General features: G+C 43.9%; 1 protein-coding gene across 1 annotated transcript in view; it reads left to right on the top strand.

The window, feature by feature from the left end:
- rgs3a (regulator of G protein signaling 3a) overlaps nucleotides 1–17,132 on the top strand; it is a 55,985-nt gene that overhangs the window by 23,980 nt on the left and 14,873 nt on the right. The window contains exon 11 of the mRNA XM_068753180.1: nucleotides 12,563–13,555. Coding sequence (XP_068609281.1) covers nucleotides 12,563–13,555 — 993 coding nt within the window. The remainder of the gene's footprint in view (nucleotides 1–12,562; nucleotides 13,556–17,132) is intronic.

Here is a 17,132-nt window from a genome sequence, read left to right as displayed (position 1 = left end):
GCTGAACCCACACCAGTGCGAAAACACACATGCAGCAGAAGGTACAAACACTCCATCTATTTGCGCTGCTTGGTTCATTCATCCCCCTCCCCAGCAAATGAGGTTACTCCGTGACATCGCTGACGCTGCTGGCAGCCGCCTCGTGCTTTGGCTGACTCCCTCTGGGAAAATTTGGGACATCTTTCACTTGGAAATTTTCTAATCCTTCTGTTCCTTTGTGAATGGGGCGTGATGAGGTTGCAACACATTCTATTCTGAGTGGAGATGCGTTTAAAGTCGTAGGATATTTATGATGACTAACCTCTACTAGAGAGCAAGCTTAGTGTCTCACCGCCGCTATAAAGTAGCGGGTTCCCTTCTTGGAGAGCTTCTTTTGTTTTTGCTTTATATATATTTTTAGCTACAAGACAGAAGATGCATCATCAGCTAAAAACAACAGACGAAAAACAACATTAACACACAAAAGAGAGACCTCATGTGCAGGCAATCCGGTGCGTGCTTGTCCTTCCATGCAACCTCAACGGAATGCTGCCGAACATTTGACGGACAGTAAATGGAAGCTCAGACAGGACTGTCCAGTTTGAGTCACTCTTCCTCACATAAAGTTAACATCCGACGAGTAATTCTTGCAAAAAAAAAAGCAAACTGTCTGCAGCAGAACCAGCATTTAAATGTTCTACAAGAGCGCAGAGGGCTTTGCCAGAATTAAGCATACAATCTGATCATGATGCAGCGTTTACGTCGAAGGAAGAACAAGCTGTTTATTCCCTGTGAAAGTGGACCCGTCTTCTGCTGCAGCGTCCCCGTCCCAGCACCTCAGGCAAAGAGACATTCACTCGATTAATCATAGACGAAGCTCTGAAGTCGGGTGAATGGGCGACATCTGAGAAATAGTGCTTTCTATGCAGGCGCGAAAAAATCAAAAGAATCAACACAAAATAATGAATAGAAAACAAGGTGATCGAAGAGAATTCTTCTCTCCTTTTGACTTTAAATGGTCATGCAGGATATGACAGCAGCATCGGGATAAACTCCTCCCTTTCCCACTCCATTTACTCCATACGGTGATATTTAATGGCAATGCTCTACTAACTTGAAAGAAATGGCCTGAGATCCAAGCAGATATTTTGTCTCATGCAGAGGATTAAACTGATACGCCAGCGAGTATACAAACAGTTTATGCAACCGCATTTTAACACAAGTGCATATTGACGCAAGACTTAAGCGGTACACAGATGTGTGTCAGCTGTTTTTTTTTAATAAATATATATAAAGGAATAGCTCAGTGGATCTGGAGTTAATGTTTATTCCATATTGAAATCCAGTTTGAATTTAAGTAGGGGAACAAATCTACAGGAGAAAAGTGATTTGAGAGCGAACATGTGTGAGTCGGATGCAGGAGAGTGAATCATATACAGACTGAGGTTAGATGGATGGATGCGTGCCCTAGAAAAAGACTGTTGGTCATTTTTCTTTAGCAGGAATTGGAATAATGGGAAGGCGGATAGTGACACTAGTGGAGGGAACGCTTGAGAAGTGATGGACGGTGTTTGGACAGTGATGGTACAATCGTTGGTTTTAATAGTGAGAGCTTTTGACTGCAGGTCAGGAGGGAATGTGTCATACTTGGCCAAAGGTAGCCAGTGGAAGAATCAGCATTCTGATTTTGGAGTGCTGTTATTCACTGGAGGTCCAAAGGAGTGAGAGCGGCTGCTGCCCCATCTCACCAAATGATGCAAGAACATATTTACATTGTGTGAAACGTCAGATATCAGGAAGTTTTTAACGATCACTGCAAAGTTTAAATCTAGAAATGTGACAACAAGGCACACACGCACACACACTTTGCACCTTGTTATTTTTGGGAGGTGCTGTCAAAGTATGACATCCAAATTTAGAACTTGTTGGAGTGCAGCAGATATGAGGAAGCAGGCCTGGTCAATTGTGATGCCGCATCACGCTGTATTTATGAATCGTGTTCTTTGTCAATGGCAGAGGCGGCTTTATTTCTGCAGCAGGTTAAAGCCGCCGAGCCTCACGCATGGATCACACACAGGTTTCATTACAATACCCCCCCCCCCTCCCAAAAAGTCGCTTTCCAGATTAAACCAGGTTCAGGTGCTGGTTCAGCTGTCAGTGCACAAATGAGACAAGCTGTAGAACCGCATCCTAACTCGCCCCCGCCACATCTTTTACTGCACTCCGTGTTTTTAATACCTTTAGTCATTCATTGCCGTTTTTCGTAGCATTCATGTAAAACTACCTTCAGAGGTGTTGCTTTGGAATGTTTGTTGTGGAACAATCTGTAAAGTGGTTGAAATGAGTTAAACATCTACAGCAGTAAAGGGACCTAAAGACATCTGTGATCCAGGGGCGGGGTCACAAGGGCAGACACTATCTGAAATCTGATTGGTTGATTTAGAAGCTATGTAGCAAACGTGACACCAGGAATGACTTGATGATTTGTGTAATTGTCATAAGGAAAGGTGGCATGGATGGTGGACGCTGTGTGTTTCTACCACCGTCTTTGCCTATTTACCTCTCTCTCTCTCTGTCTGTCTTACACTCACACACACTCACACACACACACAGCTGAGCAATGTTATTCATTGTGGTCTGTAGTGTAGGATTAATGCCCTTGTCTCTCTTTAAACATTAATGATTTCCCCTTTGATGGAGTGGTGTTTGGCTTTTTTTTCTAGTTCACCTTTAACTATTCATAACTGTGTTATATAACGGCAATTATGCACGAGCACAGGAGCCGGTAAAAATGAGAGCCTCGCAGTCTCAGTGCTGAGAAGGTACAGCGGAGCATGAAATCCATTTACTGTCGGTTTTAATTATGCACATCCTTCACTTGGAAAAATGACATTTGCTCCACTGAGCATGCAATGGAGCCCGGATAATGGTTAACCCTGAAAATGACAGAGATCTTTCTGACAAAGAAACATTTTTTGATTCGTGTTGGAGGACAACAGTGAGAATCAGGTTCTTGTTCACTTTGAGCCCCAAATTAAATGGAGGAAGCAGAGAGAGAGAGCAAAGACCTGGACATTTGTTAGAGGGAGAATCTAGTGCGATTTAAGTTGCCATTCTACTTTTTACAATGTGAATTATTACATCTGGAATCAGCAATTCTTCCACCTTTAATGGTCAGTGTAACACTCCAGGCTGTGTGTGTTTTTGTGCGTCCCATTAGGTGTGAGGGACACAGTCCTTAATATTCTACTATCGCTGACAGGATTTGATTCAGCGCTTTGATTCGCGACAGAGCAGTTTCTAAAAATAACGTGTGGAGGTAGTGAGATGAGATAGTCTCTCTCTCTCTCTGTGTGTGTGTGTGAGAGAGAGAGACTGACTTCTGCTCATAGTGAAATGTGGCAGATTTATCTCAGCGCCACATTTTTGATTTATTTTTTTATGTAGTTTTCTCGGTAACTACTTAGTTTGTTACCGCTATTGATCAGTGGAGCATCGTAAGTCAGGAGCAACAATTAGCCTCACTTAGTTAAGGTTGACCTAATGTCTTCCAGCTCTTTTGCAGAGTTCATAAAGTCACTTCTGGCCTCTGCAGCCTTGAAGCATTGTTGAAAGCCCATTAATCTCGTCCACGTCAAGGATATTGTGAGAGGCAATCATTCGGTGCAATCATAGTGGAAACTGACTTTTAAATATGGCCAGACAATACATTTATATGACCTCTTTATAACAGCAATATAAATAAATAATGGAGGTATGCCCGCTGATCAATTGCAGTCGAACAATCATTAACATTAAAATTTTATAAATCCAAAGTAAGCTTAATTCTTATGTCTGCAAGAGGAATTAAGGAAGCATTGATTTTAGATATGTGGCTACAAAGAATGACATTCGGCACAAATGCTTTACAACATACTTTAGATACCTGGTTGATGTGTCTCTGTTTAAATAACGCTATTTTATCATTTAGAACATGACAGTTTTTTGCAACACGGCATAGACCCAGCATCATCCAGTATATTTACCTTTAGCATCTGGCTCCATTGTGCTTGTTTGTCTGCACATTAGAACGCCGTCCTTCGCGTGCCGAGTCCATCCTGTGGGACTTGGCTCCATAGCCCGAATATTCTCGCAAGGAAATAAAGGACTGCGGTGTTTGGACACGTGATGTACGTCCATGCGTGTCAGACGATATTTCCACACATGTCTGCTATCGTGTGGAACAGTTACACTCTCCATCACATGCTCTCTGCTCCTCTCTCAGCCCTCGCTGCTCATTTGCCTCCTCCTCATTATAGCTATCTCCTCCCTCTGTTTCTTTGCTTCTCACTTGTTTGTGCAGCTTGGGAGGCTACCTTCTTAGCCTCTCGGGCATTATCTCTCTCTCTCTCTCTCCCCCCCTCTCTCTCTCTGCACAGCTGACTTGGCCTTGCCCACACTGACAAAATCACACACCAGCCCCAGCTAGCCAGCCACAGACACTCAGACACCAGTTTGACAGAGGAAGTCGGCCACTTTAAGGGCGATGCGAGGAGTGCCTGCATCTGTCTTGAGTGGATTGTAACCTGGAACTTCTACCTTTAGCCAGGTAGGCTTGTTAAACCTTCACTTCTCATCCAGGCAGTGCATTTCATTTTATGGCTCATCTGAAAGAAAGAAAGATTGAGAGAGAGAGAGAGAGAGAGCGGTCTCCTCCAATCAGACCTATGGTTTTTTATATCATCTCTGGAGGAAAATGTTTTTTTTAACAGGATCGTGCAGTGAGTTTGACTCTGATATTGTGGTACTGCTGGGGGGCAGGGAGTGGTTTGTTTTGTGCAGAAATGAGAATGTGTCGGATGGAGAGATGGGAGGAAAGATAGGAGAAATTAATAAAGCCTTATTTATCACTCGGCATCTTTATGCCAGGCATAAAGGAGATGTGGGTCAGCGTCGTGTGCTATTCTGAGCCATCTAAGTTGACCCCTGTCTGTTTGGAGTGCGGTTGTATCTCTGCGTCAGATAATTGCTGCTGTATTATCATCTTTTGATGAATGAGTTGTGCACATTGGGTTGTTCACATCCCATGTTAAAAGCCCTGGTAATGTGAACACACGGCTAGAGGAGTTGTAGGTGTGAGGATCGAGAGGACCGAGAGGAATAAAGATGGAGGCATGCTCTGAGAGGCAAGAGGAGAGAGCAAACAGAGGAACCAGAAGGGAATCATGCAACAGGAACCCCACTGGGGAAAAGTGCTTTTCTCTTGTCTCTTGTTTGATGTTTGTTCTCCATTTAGAGGAAAGAAAAGCACGAGAGAATGAGTGTTGCTTGTTGTTTTTTTTGAGTGCCTCTGCCTCTAATGCACCGTCCGGGTCGGCAGTGGCTTTTAAAAGACTCGCAGCACAGAAAAGTTACGGAGTGTCTTCCTCGATCCATCCGTCGCTCCTGATCGATGGCAGACGGTGTCGTCGACGCATCTCTGCTGCGCACACGCGAAAACGCACAAACACAAAGCTAACGAACGAGAGCTAAATCCAATTGATCGGCTGGTCTCACACAGCCAGTTAGAGCTTGAATAGATGAGATGCCTGTTTGTCACGTGGACACACGCACACACACACACACACACACACACACACACACCCCCCCCCCCCCCACACACACACACACAATCCTGCCTGCTCGTTATTTGAAGGCCTTTACTGTCTTTTTCTTTGGTCACATTGTCTTCAGCTGCCGGGTGTCATGGGGCAAGTTACGTCAATGACATTTCCTCTATGAACACTCGGCTTCTGTCAATAACCTTTAAATCTTATAAATCCCCCCCCACCCACCCCAACAAAACCCCCAGCCCCCCCATCTCATTTCCCCTTCGACTTACGTCACGGACCAGTTTTTAACAGAGAAAAATCCTCGACTCCTCCAGGATTTTGATAAAAGTGGAAGTGCAATATTTAATTATTTGAAATACTTCGTATTTCTTGTGCTGTTCTGCTTCAATTGATGTCTGGTGACATTTCCCTCAGTATTTCAGAATCAGAATACTTGAATAATCTCAAAGGGAAATTGCTTCTTTCTGCCATGATAGCGGTATTGTTGAGGACATGCAGTAAAGTGGGAGTGGGTGAATTACACAATGATTGAACTTATCCGCAAAGAAAGCCATGCTACTGTTTCATTTATTGTGACCAAATGCATCAGTTATATCTGAAATTGTAGATGTTCATAAAAAGTAAGCACCAAAGGACAGAAGTCATGTTTTTAATTCTCTTAATCTTTTCCTGCAGTTTTCTTTTTCAAGATTCATTAGAAAGATTTCCGCAGGAACTTATTCTCTCCATTTTCCCCCCAAATACTGACCATTTTATCACCCGATTATTCTCTCCATACATATGTGAGAATTATTATTATTATTATGATTTTTTTTTTACAATATGGATTGATTTTGCAGTAATTTCAGAAGGTAATTGTGTTTGTTGTCTTGTGAATTGATGCAACAGTCTGTGAGATGGAAAAGGAGCAGAAGATTTTGCTTCAGATAAAAGAGCAGCTTGGACTGTGCTTGCGTGAAAAGGAGTTAAAATAACTCGACAATCAGTTTAGAAGTTCTGTGGAAAACAAGCAGCATGACACCTGAAGCATGCTCACGTTCTCTAAATGATTTACGCAGAAACACACTCGTAAGTAAACTCGCACAGCGGTGCCTCAATGTCTTCCTTTGTGCCCTTTCGCGGTTAGATTCCCTGGAAAACGATGCCGCTTTCAGCTTGGAGCCATTTTTGTCCATCTTCATGTCACTATAACAGAAAAAGGAATGAATGAGTTTATTGTTGTTTTGTTATTTGCTAGAAGGAAAGTCAAAAGCACTGCCTCACCAACAATATGTTATAGTTTCCAGCTCCAGATTTACAAAGACAGAGGAGCCAGCACTGTAATGCAGAAGAAGAGCCAGTGTGCCGACTTTATTCCTAAGCAGGAAGTCTTTCTTTCTCTGTTCTTGCATTTCTTTTCCAAAAAACAATCAATGATCTAAGGCAGACATGTGAAAACAGACAGGACAGTAAAGGACAGAGTTCTCATATGTCAGAGAGGGATGGATTTAATAAGGTTGGGGTGGATTTGACAAACGTACTGGTGGAAACATTTAAATCATTAATATTTGATTCGGTGGACGACAGCGGAAGACTTGAATGCTTTTTGCTTTAATGTCTTACTGTTGCGTCCGCAGAAAATGTCAAAACGGGAGAGGAGGAAACGGAGTGGGAGAGACGACGCCTTGGAAATGAGACTCGGGAGGAGTTGGGGAAAAGTGGTCAAAGGTGCCGTCTATAGCTTTCAGAGGATGCAGAGCGAAGCCGCTCGCCAGGGGTCGGTCTCTATTTGCCATGGTAACTGTGGGACCTAAGACGATCAGAACCAGAGTCAGAAACGTTGTTGTCATTGTAAAAATGATCTCGAGCAGTCACTAATAAATCAAGCCAAGGCACTAGGCAAAATATACATACAATATACAATCAGACTTCTTGTGCAATAATACTGGCAAAGAATAAGATTAATTGTGACATAAATTCAGTTTCACAACGCTCTCAGAAGATATGAAACAAGGTGATGCAAGAATATTTAAAAATCCCAGGTTCCTTTTTCTGGACTCCAAAGTCGTCTTCTCTTCGTCCATACACTTTACAGATCAACGAACCTAGTGAAGCATTCTGATATTAGACAATACAAGCCCACATAGAGCACATTTCTTTAACTAATTTACTACCCAAACTCGCCGGTGACTGAATGAGAGGCCAGGTCGTCCAATGCGCTCCTACCTATATAGCCCAAAAACACACCTCCAAGGTGTGTTTTGGGGCTATATTCCATTCTTACTGTCCCACTGAATGTGATCCAGACAGGATGTCATGTCCCTGGAGCGGTGCTATGTGTGCCTTCAGTATCAGCAGAAAAACACCCCCCACAACATCACACCTCTTATATGCTTCAAGGTGGGAACCTGAAATATAGACTCATCAGAAAGAAGTGTAGGCCTCCACTGGTCCTCCAGTTCATCATTCCTACATTTTTAAAGTAAAAAAAAAATATTGATTGACATTCATGTCTCAAAGTAATGCAGTTTTTTGGATAATATGAGAGTCAACAACAAACAATACGACCGGAACAAAAGACAACCGATGGTCTCAAACGTGTATAAGGGGAGGAAGTAATTCCACTGATTCAAGTGGGTATCTTACGTCAACGTTCTTCAGAAATAGTGTATAATGTTGGGAATAAAGTCAATAAAGAAAAAAAAACTTTGAATGGGATTACTTTGTCTAAACTTTGGTGTGGTAATGAATAAATGAATAACGTCTCAGCTTGCGTGGCTGAAAATCTTTTACCAATTCACCCAGTTAAAAGTTAAACATCTCTCTGATGGAATAGCATTTCCTGTTTGTAGCTCCTCCGCCAAGGAGCTTATGTTTTTACCGGGTTATCTATATGTCAGCAGCATAACTTGAGTCAAGTGCTGAAAAGGACAGGAGGAGAGAGACAGGGACATACAACAATTGTGATTCTCTGTGTTTATTCGCTGCTTAGACCGTCGATGCTCGTCATGGTGCATCTACATTAAAAACAAAGACGGATATCTTCTCCCCTCTCCTGCGTTATGTATTTCCACTCACTCATCTTATTTCTGTGTCATTACGTTCCCCTCCTCCCTTCTGCTTGTCTCATCCACTTTGTCTTCCCCGTCTATTCGCTCCTTTGCCCTGCGTTCCGCTTTGCAGGCATTTTCGTGCTGGTTTGTTTCCTCCCTTAATTGAGGCGATGCCAGTGATTGTGTTGAATCATTGATGACTCTGAGCCGCAGCCCTGCCCACACGTACAGTATATTTGCCCACATACGAGCACATAAAGGCAAGCACACATTAGCTTGTGCCCATTCATTTGCCTTTGAAGCCCCCCCCACTGCGGATACTGTGAAGTGACCGCCATGAGTGGAAAAGTTTTCTGATCGCATGCTTGCCCTTTTCTTATCTTCAGATGAGAAGTGATTAAAAATGTCTGAAACACGCGATGGAGTTAACGTGTTGCCGAGTGCATCTGACAGGTGGCTCCATTGTGTCTCAAGACATAGCTTCAGCAGTCGGGTGTGGGGGGGGGGGTTATGCATGTAAGGCGGCGAGAGGGGGAAACGTGGATCTGCAAAGCTGAGAGGGGAAAAAAAGAAGAAGCTCTAAATAAATGTTTATCCGATGATGCTTTACAATATTCATACTTGAACAATCAAAAGCCTGAAGCTTGACTTAAACCCCCTGCAAACAAAGACATCTGGAGCGTTACGTCAACCTTTTCTCCCAGGGTGCTTTTATGAAAGTGCATTTACTTCTAAAAAATACAAACCATCAGAGCATCAGTAAAGGAACCTTGATGCTCCAGCTCACTGTTGCGAGCCATTTAGAAGGAATCATGGTGGTGGTGGTGGTGGTGGTGGGGGGGGGGGGGTTATGAGGCAGCTACAAAGGAGAATGCGAGGTCGGGATCACCTTGAGGCGGCTGTAGGCATCTATTAACATCAAGACAAGCCAACTTTATATTTCTTCCCCCGAGTCTCTGCTCTGGACTTGAAAGGCTTCTCAGTGTCTGTGTTGAGGGGAAGATAAATGACCCGCCCCCAGACAATGAAGCAAACAGTCAGTGAATGTCAGGCTCCTTTTCTGGACAATAACTATAGAGCTAGATCCTGTGCTCAAGCGCCAGGATGTCTTTGAGGTCTTGAAGAATGCAGAGTTAAGTTTGATTATTGTGTAGCCCATCCAGCGTGTTCCGGATCTACCCTCGGTGCCCCATGCCTTAAAAACGTCCCAGGAAAATAACTCACATAAAGAATCTTCATCACATTATCATTCTCCTTTTGAACGCGTCGAGAAGCTGCTGCTCTCGTTTTAGTGCAGTCCCAGGAATATTCGGCGCATATAAAAAGAAGGATATGAGGCGACTGTCCGCCGGGCTGTTAGTGCAAACAACGTAAAACATGATGAGGCAGGGAAATGTGTGACGTCTCCTCACAATATCCTCCCGGACAATGATTGTTACACGTTGTCAATAGCGTGCGGTGTGCTATTGTTGTCCCAGCCCATCATTGCATGCTAAAGATCTTTCATAGCCTTTTTCTATCAAGAAATGCACACACACAAAAAAAGTACCAGTCATATAGTTGACATCCTGCATCCTCTAATATGACTTACTTGTGCTCATGTTGCAGTGCCAATATGTAAATAGTATCTTATGTAGCCCTGCTTGTGAAACAAAAGTTTTATTTAACGTGCTTCTCACTCGGATCCCCGCTGTTCGATGGTCTGTTCTCACATTCGTAGCCCTGCTGGATGTCTGGAAGTCTCTGCTGCGCCGGAGAACAGCGTTCATGTTTGTCTTTGGTTTATTTCCTGATAATCCGAATGCAGAATGCATCAGTGCTTTGCCCCCCGTCACAAGTAATAGACATAGTGCCTTAACAAATACACCCAATTTCAACCTTAATTTAGTAATTAGTTATCCATGCTGGTAGTAAAGACTGCCTCCCTTTAGCTGCACATCCATTGGTGGACAGCTTGAAATCGCACCAATAGAATCTCTAACGATAGAGGACATCTGTAGACACTATTTGTGTCCTCCCTTGTCTCCGGGGATGAACCCAGCTCCTTTTGGATGCCTCCGTCAGTCTTATTCGATTGGTCCCTGCCCAGAAAAACTCAAAACCACAGGTCCGGCCTGGAAATATGGATCGTTTGGTAAATGCAGCACTCATTCGCTTTTCGACTGTCGATCAATTTCATTTTCACTGTTTGAACGAGACCACGAGACACTTGATCCTCTTTGCTGGGGCACGAAACTCAGTCCTAGACTCAGGGCCTCCTCCAGCCTTGATCCACAGACTCGGGAGTCGACTTCGCTCATTGTGACTGCTTCGCACTCGGTTGCAAATTGCACCCCTTTCCGGAGGTCGCGGTCTGATGAAGCTAACGGTTCATCATCATCATCATCATCATCTGTGAAGAGGTCAAAAGCAGTCCCGACCCCAGTCCGGACACTCGGACATTATCTTTGGATCCTAACCGTGAAAACGGGATTGGAGCCAGACCCACTGACTTCAAGCCAGACGTGGAATCAGTGTTTGACACTGCGTCTGCTGTGAGGGAGATCAGATACGATGCGTTTTGGCAGCTTCATTAAAGCTGAAATTAAAGCCAGGGTCTGCAATCCGCACTAAATTATATCACGTTTTATCAAAACGACAGGCAATAAAAAAAAACTGTTTTATTGTCGCTGCGTCGTCTCGCTAGAAACGCCGGAGCAGTTTGGTTATATATTGTTTAACATCATTTCAGTGTTGCTCCATTATGAAAAGGCAGAATAACGTTGCTTCCAGTCAGAACTGATTCTGATTCTGATTCTGAACTACTTTGGTTCGATGTATTGTTTTGTTGAACAGCAGATTTCTGAAACGGGTGTTTCTGCCACACAAATGTAACATGCATGATGCAAATGCAACCTTTGGTACATGTAGAACGTTTTTACACGATTATTACCTTTGTATTCCACAACGGAAAGGAACCGTCTGTCTTCACAGGCCTACATTACAGATATATTATGTGATATTGCTGCAGCCGAGTCGCAGTGACCCCGATTTCAGACTCACTGCATCCAGACATATTATGTTCTTTTGAAAACACAAGAAATCCACTATAAACTGCCTTCTTGGCACACTGTAGTTATATTAGCTATATAGGCAGTCAGTCATTGGAAAAAAAACAAAAATCTGTTTTTATGAGACGGTCCTATGACTGGAAGCTCTTTGCAACCGGAACAAAAGTAGCTGGGGTAATTAATTTGAGCTGCAAGAGCACACAAACAGCTTGTGAAATATCACGGGAGCTGTCTGAGACGAGGCCACGGCTTCTCCCGTTTGAGCAGAGAGTCTTGTGACTGCGGCTTGTCATCATGGGTTTGCTTGACCGGCACAATGAGCCCCTTCAGGAGGCCTGCCGCAGACACAAAGGAGGTGCGTTTGATTTGACTTTTATATCCTTCAATACATCACGCTAATTTTGTTGCAGGGACCTTTATTGAGTCGTTAGGTCAAATGAAAGAGTTTCTAAATTTGTCCAAAATTAAAAATGGTGACGTCAGTGGAAGGCGTGCTTGTTCTTGTGTGTGTGTGGTCGTCGGTGGGGCACTGCTGCAGTGATTTAAAAATGTCAGAGTAGAAATTGGAAGGATGAACTGATCGGCGATGGGCGGAAAGGAGTCGTAGCCGTGCTGCCGTTGATTTCTCCTCGCGGTTTGGCTCCTCGGGTGCGCCTCAATGTTAACGCCAGCAGGTTCTATGTTGGGCTGCATGATGCTTTTTGTGGATTTGTGGCCACTCCTGTCAGAGCCTGCAGGGATTGAATCAGCATGACAGACGTGCTTCAAGACTGAATTCTTGTGATAATCATGTATAATAAGCAGATTGGCCCATGGCGGCGTGGTGAAACGTAATCACGCTCTTAAACTTGTGATATTATTGTGTAAAGACAATGTCTTAATTGTCTCTTGTCTTTGTTCCCTCTTCCAGATGCTGGAGCCTAACGCGGATCCCCCCTCATGTGATTTGGGTGGAGTCAGAGGAGATCTAGGAGGTGTCTGCCTCCACCTTCCCCCCCGCAGCTCAGAAGGAGAGGAAAGCAGCCTGTACCCCTCCAGCCCCTCAGAGCCTCGGACCTTGGGCAGTCCTCACCCCTCAGAACTTCTCACCCCGTTGGATGAGATCTACATGCCCCTCGGGAGTCTGGCGGGATCTGAAGAGCGACACAAGGTGCCTCCGACACCGCCTCCTTCTACCGAGGGTGAGGATTACAAGAGTATGGATGAGATGGACATCTGGAGAGAGGGCAAGAATGGGGAGACTAGCAGAGAGGAAGACGATGAAGAGGATGACAATGACTATAGGTCTGGCAGAAAGAGTCCGCGGAGTGAGGTGGAAGAGAAGAAAGAAGAAGAGGAGGGAGAGAGGGATGAAGAGGAGGTCCACCTTAAGTTGGTGGTGTCAAACACAGATGAAGACAATATTTCAGAGCCCCCTGACCCCAACGCTCCTCCATCCTCCTCCTCCTCATCCTTTGTCATTCCTGAGCTGCGTCTCGATCGCTCCTTTAGTGCCGATGCGCTCTCCTCGCCCAATTCTGACGAAGAAGAGGACGATGAAGACGAAGACGAAGACGAGGAGTCTGATGAGGAGGACGACGAAGACGACAGCGACGACGCGTACCTGCAACGCAGCGACAGCAAGCGGCGCAGCATGTTGGAGGGCGCCACCTGCGAGAAGCACGGAGGTGGGAGGCTCAGTGTGCAGAACTCCCTCCGCAGACGCACCCACAGCGAGGGGAGCCTCCTGCAGGACCCCCGCACGCCATGCTTCACCTCTGACAACGCCATCAGCTGCCTGGAGGTGGGGGGCCCACACCACAAGGGTGGCTGGACGCTCCCGTCTCCCAAAACCCTGAAGAAAGAACTGACCAAGAATGGCGGCTCCATGCATCAGCTGTGCATGCTGTTCTCCGGAAGAAAGGTAAGATGCTGCACGCTGACGGGATTATGTGGGAGGAGTCAAATAGGAATAAAGTTACCGTAGATTAAAAAGAAAAACACACACGAAGATTTAGACGATTCTGCTCGTGTTAAAATGGAGAAACAATCTGTGGTGGATTTTGAAGCGCCAAAGATGAATAATTTCTTTGATGAAAACATCTCATGCAGCGTGTGTGTCATCTCACGATTGCATCAGCAAAGCTGGGACGATGAAGCCCAAAGGCGGAGTTCACTGGTTTCTGTAAAAAGAGTGACATCAAGTGGAAGAACACGGGAAGTACATCAGAATCCTGCTGTTGCCACTGTAGTAACACATATTCTGAAGTATTAATCACATTTATATATACAAGTGACTTCCATAACTGTAGGTCATGTGGCTAATTATGTTGTGTACACCTTTAGAAATGTTACACCACGTTTGGTTAGTCACCATCATGAGGGAGGGGGAAATAGAAATAGAACTTTTTTTATACTCTAAAAACAATCTGATGTAGAAAAATACATTCCAAAACACTACTATGAAACTAAAAAGGTTAGCATCATCTATTCATTAAATATTAATATTTATTTATCATTGTGAGATTCAGATGTAGCCGGTTTCACATACTTCCTACATTTCCACATGAATCCTGTGCAGGCAGTTGATCTGGTCTTCCAACAGAGGGAAGCATGCATCAAATCCTCGCCTTAGCTGTGCACCGTGCGTTTCCTCACTTCACGAGGTTATGTAATACAATAATATGCAAGAAAACTGTGAACGATGGAGTAATGTGTTGTGTCATTTATCTACAGTCATTGCAATTTTACTGGGACGCAGACAAATCACTCTTTCTTTTATGGTAGTTTAAACGGTGCACCTGCAGCACGCTTATTCCATCAGCTTATATTTGGTAAAGACCTTTTTCTTAAAAAGACGAATGGAGGGAAAATAGAGGCGAGCACAAGTGACCGAAGCGCTCACTTTGTTGTTGTAAAATAACACGAGCGCTGCTCATTTGAAGTCTGTCTGCACTCTGTCTCCTTAAATGGCTTTGCGTGTGTGTGTGTGTGTGTGTGAGCTGTGCAGAGAGAGGAATGCAGCCGACATGGCCGGACCCCGTTTGTCTTGGCATATTCAAGGATAAATTTACTACCTAATGCCGTCACGGACACGGTTCCTCACAGGCCTTTGTTTCCATTATTTAAAATGATCTGTCAAAAGTCCCTCTCAATTCCTAAATCTTGTGACATCTCAGGCTGCAGAATGCAAACCGTGCATGTCGGCGTGCTGTAAAATGATGAGATTGATTGAGATTGAGTTCTGAAAGCTTATTTTCCGTATCATGGTGTTTCAGGATATACTGTGATTTTCCTTTTTTTAGATAAATATATTTCTATTTATTTTAAGTATTTTTTGTAAGGCTGGCTCTCCAAACACCTTGAAGTACTAGATACTCCAATAATATAAATCTGATCGGCAAAAAAAGGTTGCAGACCAAATTGATCAGGCTATACTTTTACTTTTCATCCTGCCCCCACTTCTCTGTCTCCATCTCGTTCTGTCTCTTATCGCTTTTTAATGCCAGGCCATGTTTACCTGCACTTCAACAGCTGTACAGCCTGGCGCATGACTTTCTTTCCGCTCTGCACCTTTTCCTCATCACTTGATGACTGTTAGTGGCCCTTCACCGACAAGAGCGCAGCCAGAGACTGACAGAAACCAGCGCAAGAGAAAGCGGGTCAGCTGGTAGGAAGAAGCTGCTATTCCTGCCGCTGACGGATAACAAAGCAGCCAAATCAAACCGGGTTTATATGTCGTTAAAAAAAGAAAAAACATTTTTATTAGAGCAGAGCATGCAGTAAAATTACAAAAACGGTTTGTTGTGTGCTCTTCATTATTTTTATCCTAACATGGTTTTTTTTTTTTTGCATTTTTGTTGGTAAGAGAAGACCTATTTGCTCTGAGTATTGATTTTGTGGTACACATCATGAATATCTAATCATAAGGGACAGGGGAAAACTTGCTAGCAATGCTAATATGATAGCTGTAATAACATTATCTGCTCCCGTTTTGAGGAGCATCCTTTAATAAAACCTCTTCCAAACGATAAAGGACCTTCATGGGTCGAAGGATAAATGAGCCATGAGAGCTTTGATTGAATTATCAAACTGGCAAGGAACATTTTGCTTCTACCAGCACCATAATAGCCCCATTGCAGCATAAAGGGATGATACAAGTGGGAGTGTAAAGGATGAAAGAAAACAATTCTATTTAAGTGTTCTACAGTTTGGCCCTGCGATGAACTGAGCAGGGTCACCAGTAGTCTGCTGGGATAGGCTCCAGTACATCCCCTGAGCCCAGTAAGGAATAAGCAGTTAAGACAATGAATGAATGAATGTTCTACAGTTTGTGAGCAAGTCTTAAGGACACTGAAAAGTCCCAATTTCCATCACAAGATAACGGAAGACGGATCACTTTGAAATCTTTGTTAATGTTGCAGTCAACGGAGCTTCAGAATTAAGTTCCTCAATATCTCGGTTGATTATTGACCGATGTTTATGGCATTTAACCCAGTCATGTAGGGTGGGGACCTCTATCTCGCCACCAAATATCATATGGATCTGATAAACAATGAGGTCAGGAAAGCATATTACATTTTAACATGTAACGGAAAAGTTCCCAAAAGTGAATGTAGAAAAACATGTTATCCACCTTTCTGGGTACAGATTCCAGGACTTAATGTCCACTGCACATTTAGAATCAGAATAAACAGTTGCAGGAAACAAAACACGCTATTTTTGGTAAGCATAGGAAAACTGTAAGCGAACTTGTCATATTCAAGTACCTCTGCTGCACATGGAGGTTCTCAGCAGCCTTCCCAAACAAAGCTATCAGCGCTGGCCCCGTTCCCCAGGCCCCCAATGTCCATGGTGCTGGTTTGACTTATCTTAGCTCAAAGGTTAGAGCATCAGAAAAGCAACTGGGATTTGCACCTCTCATCATGACGCTACTAAAAGAGCTGAACAAATTAGCGACATGGCAGGAAAACAGTCATCTCAATATAAAGTTTTTAATTGAACGTACAACAGTTACTCCTCAATTTACATTTCCATGGCGACCTATAAACTGTTCCGAGCTTTGATGACGTCATCGCACATCATCCAACCCTACTTATGTCAGCCGACCTGCGCTTTCCAACCAACGTAGTGCCCTTCTGTGTATGGAATTAGTAATTAAGTGACAGAACTTTGGATGCTGTCACTGGTACAACAGAGCCCTCTCCTGACGTTCAGCTCATCCAAGAAAGGATCCAGAAGGCCCCTGTCGTGTGGTGTTTACAGCGCTTGTTGCCATAGCATTATTATACATACTCCACCGTGCACGCTCAAAGCCAACGCGCTTTGAGCTCCGTGATCCAGTTTTCCACAAGATCTGGACGCAGAAATGAATGTTATTTGTCGTGATAATGCATGATTGGTCAAATCAGGTCAATACCACACATCACAAATTGATCTGGGGCGAAGAAACAATCCTTAGACCCTCGTTCCTGGTGGGAAAATACAAAAAATATGAAAGG

Source organism: Brachionichthys hirsutus, chromosome 19 (assembly GCF_040956055.1).
Source record: "Brachionichthys hirsutus isolate HB-005 chromosome 19, CSIRO-AGI_Bhir_v1, whole genome shotgun sequence".
Classification (NCBI taxonomy): domain Eukaryota; kingdom Metazoa; phylum Chordata; class Actinopteri; order Lophiiformes; family Brachionichthyidae; genus Brachionichthys; species Brachionichthys hirsutus.
The sequence above is the reverse complement of the archived record's forward strand: the minus strand, read 5'-3'. Positions and strand labels throughout refer to the sequence as shown.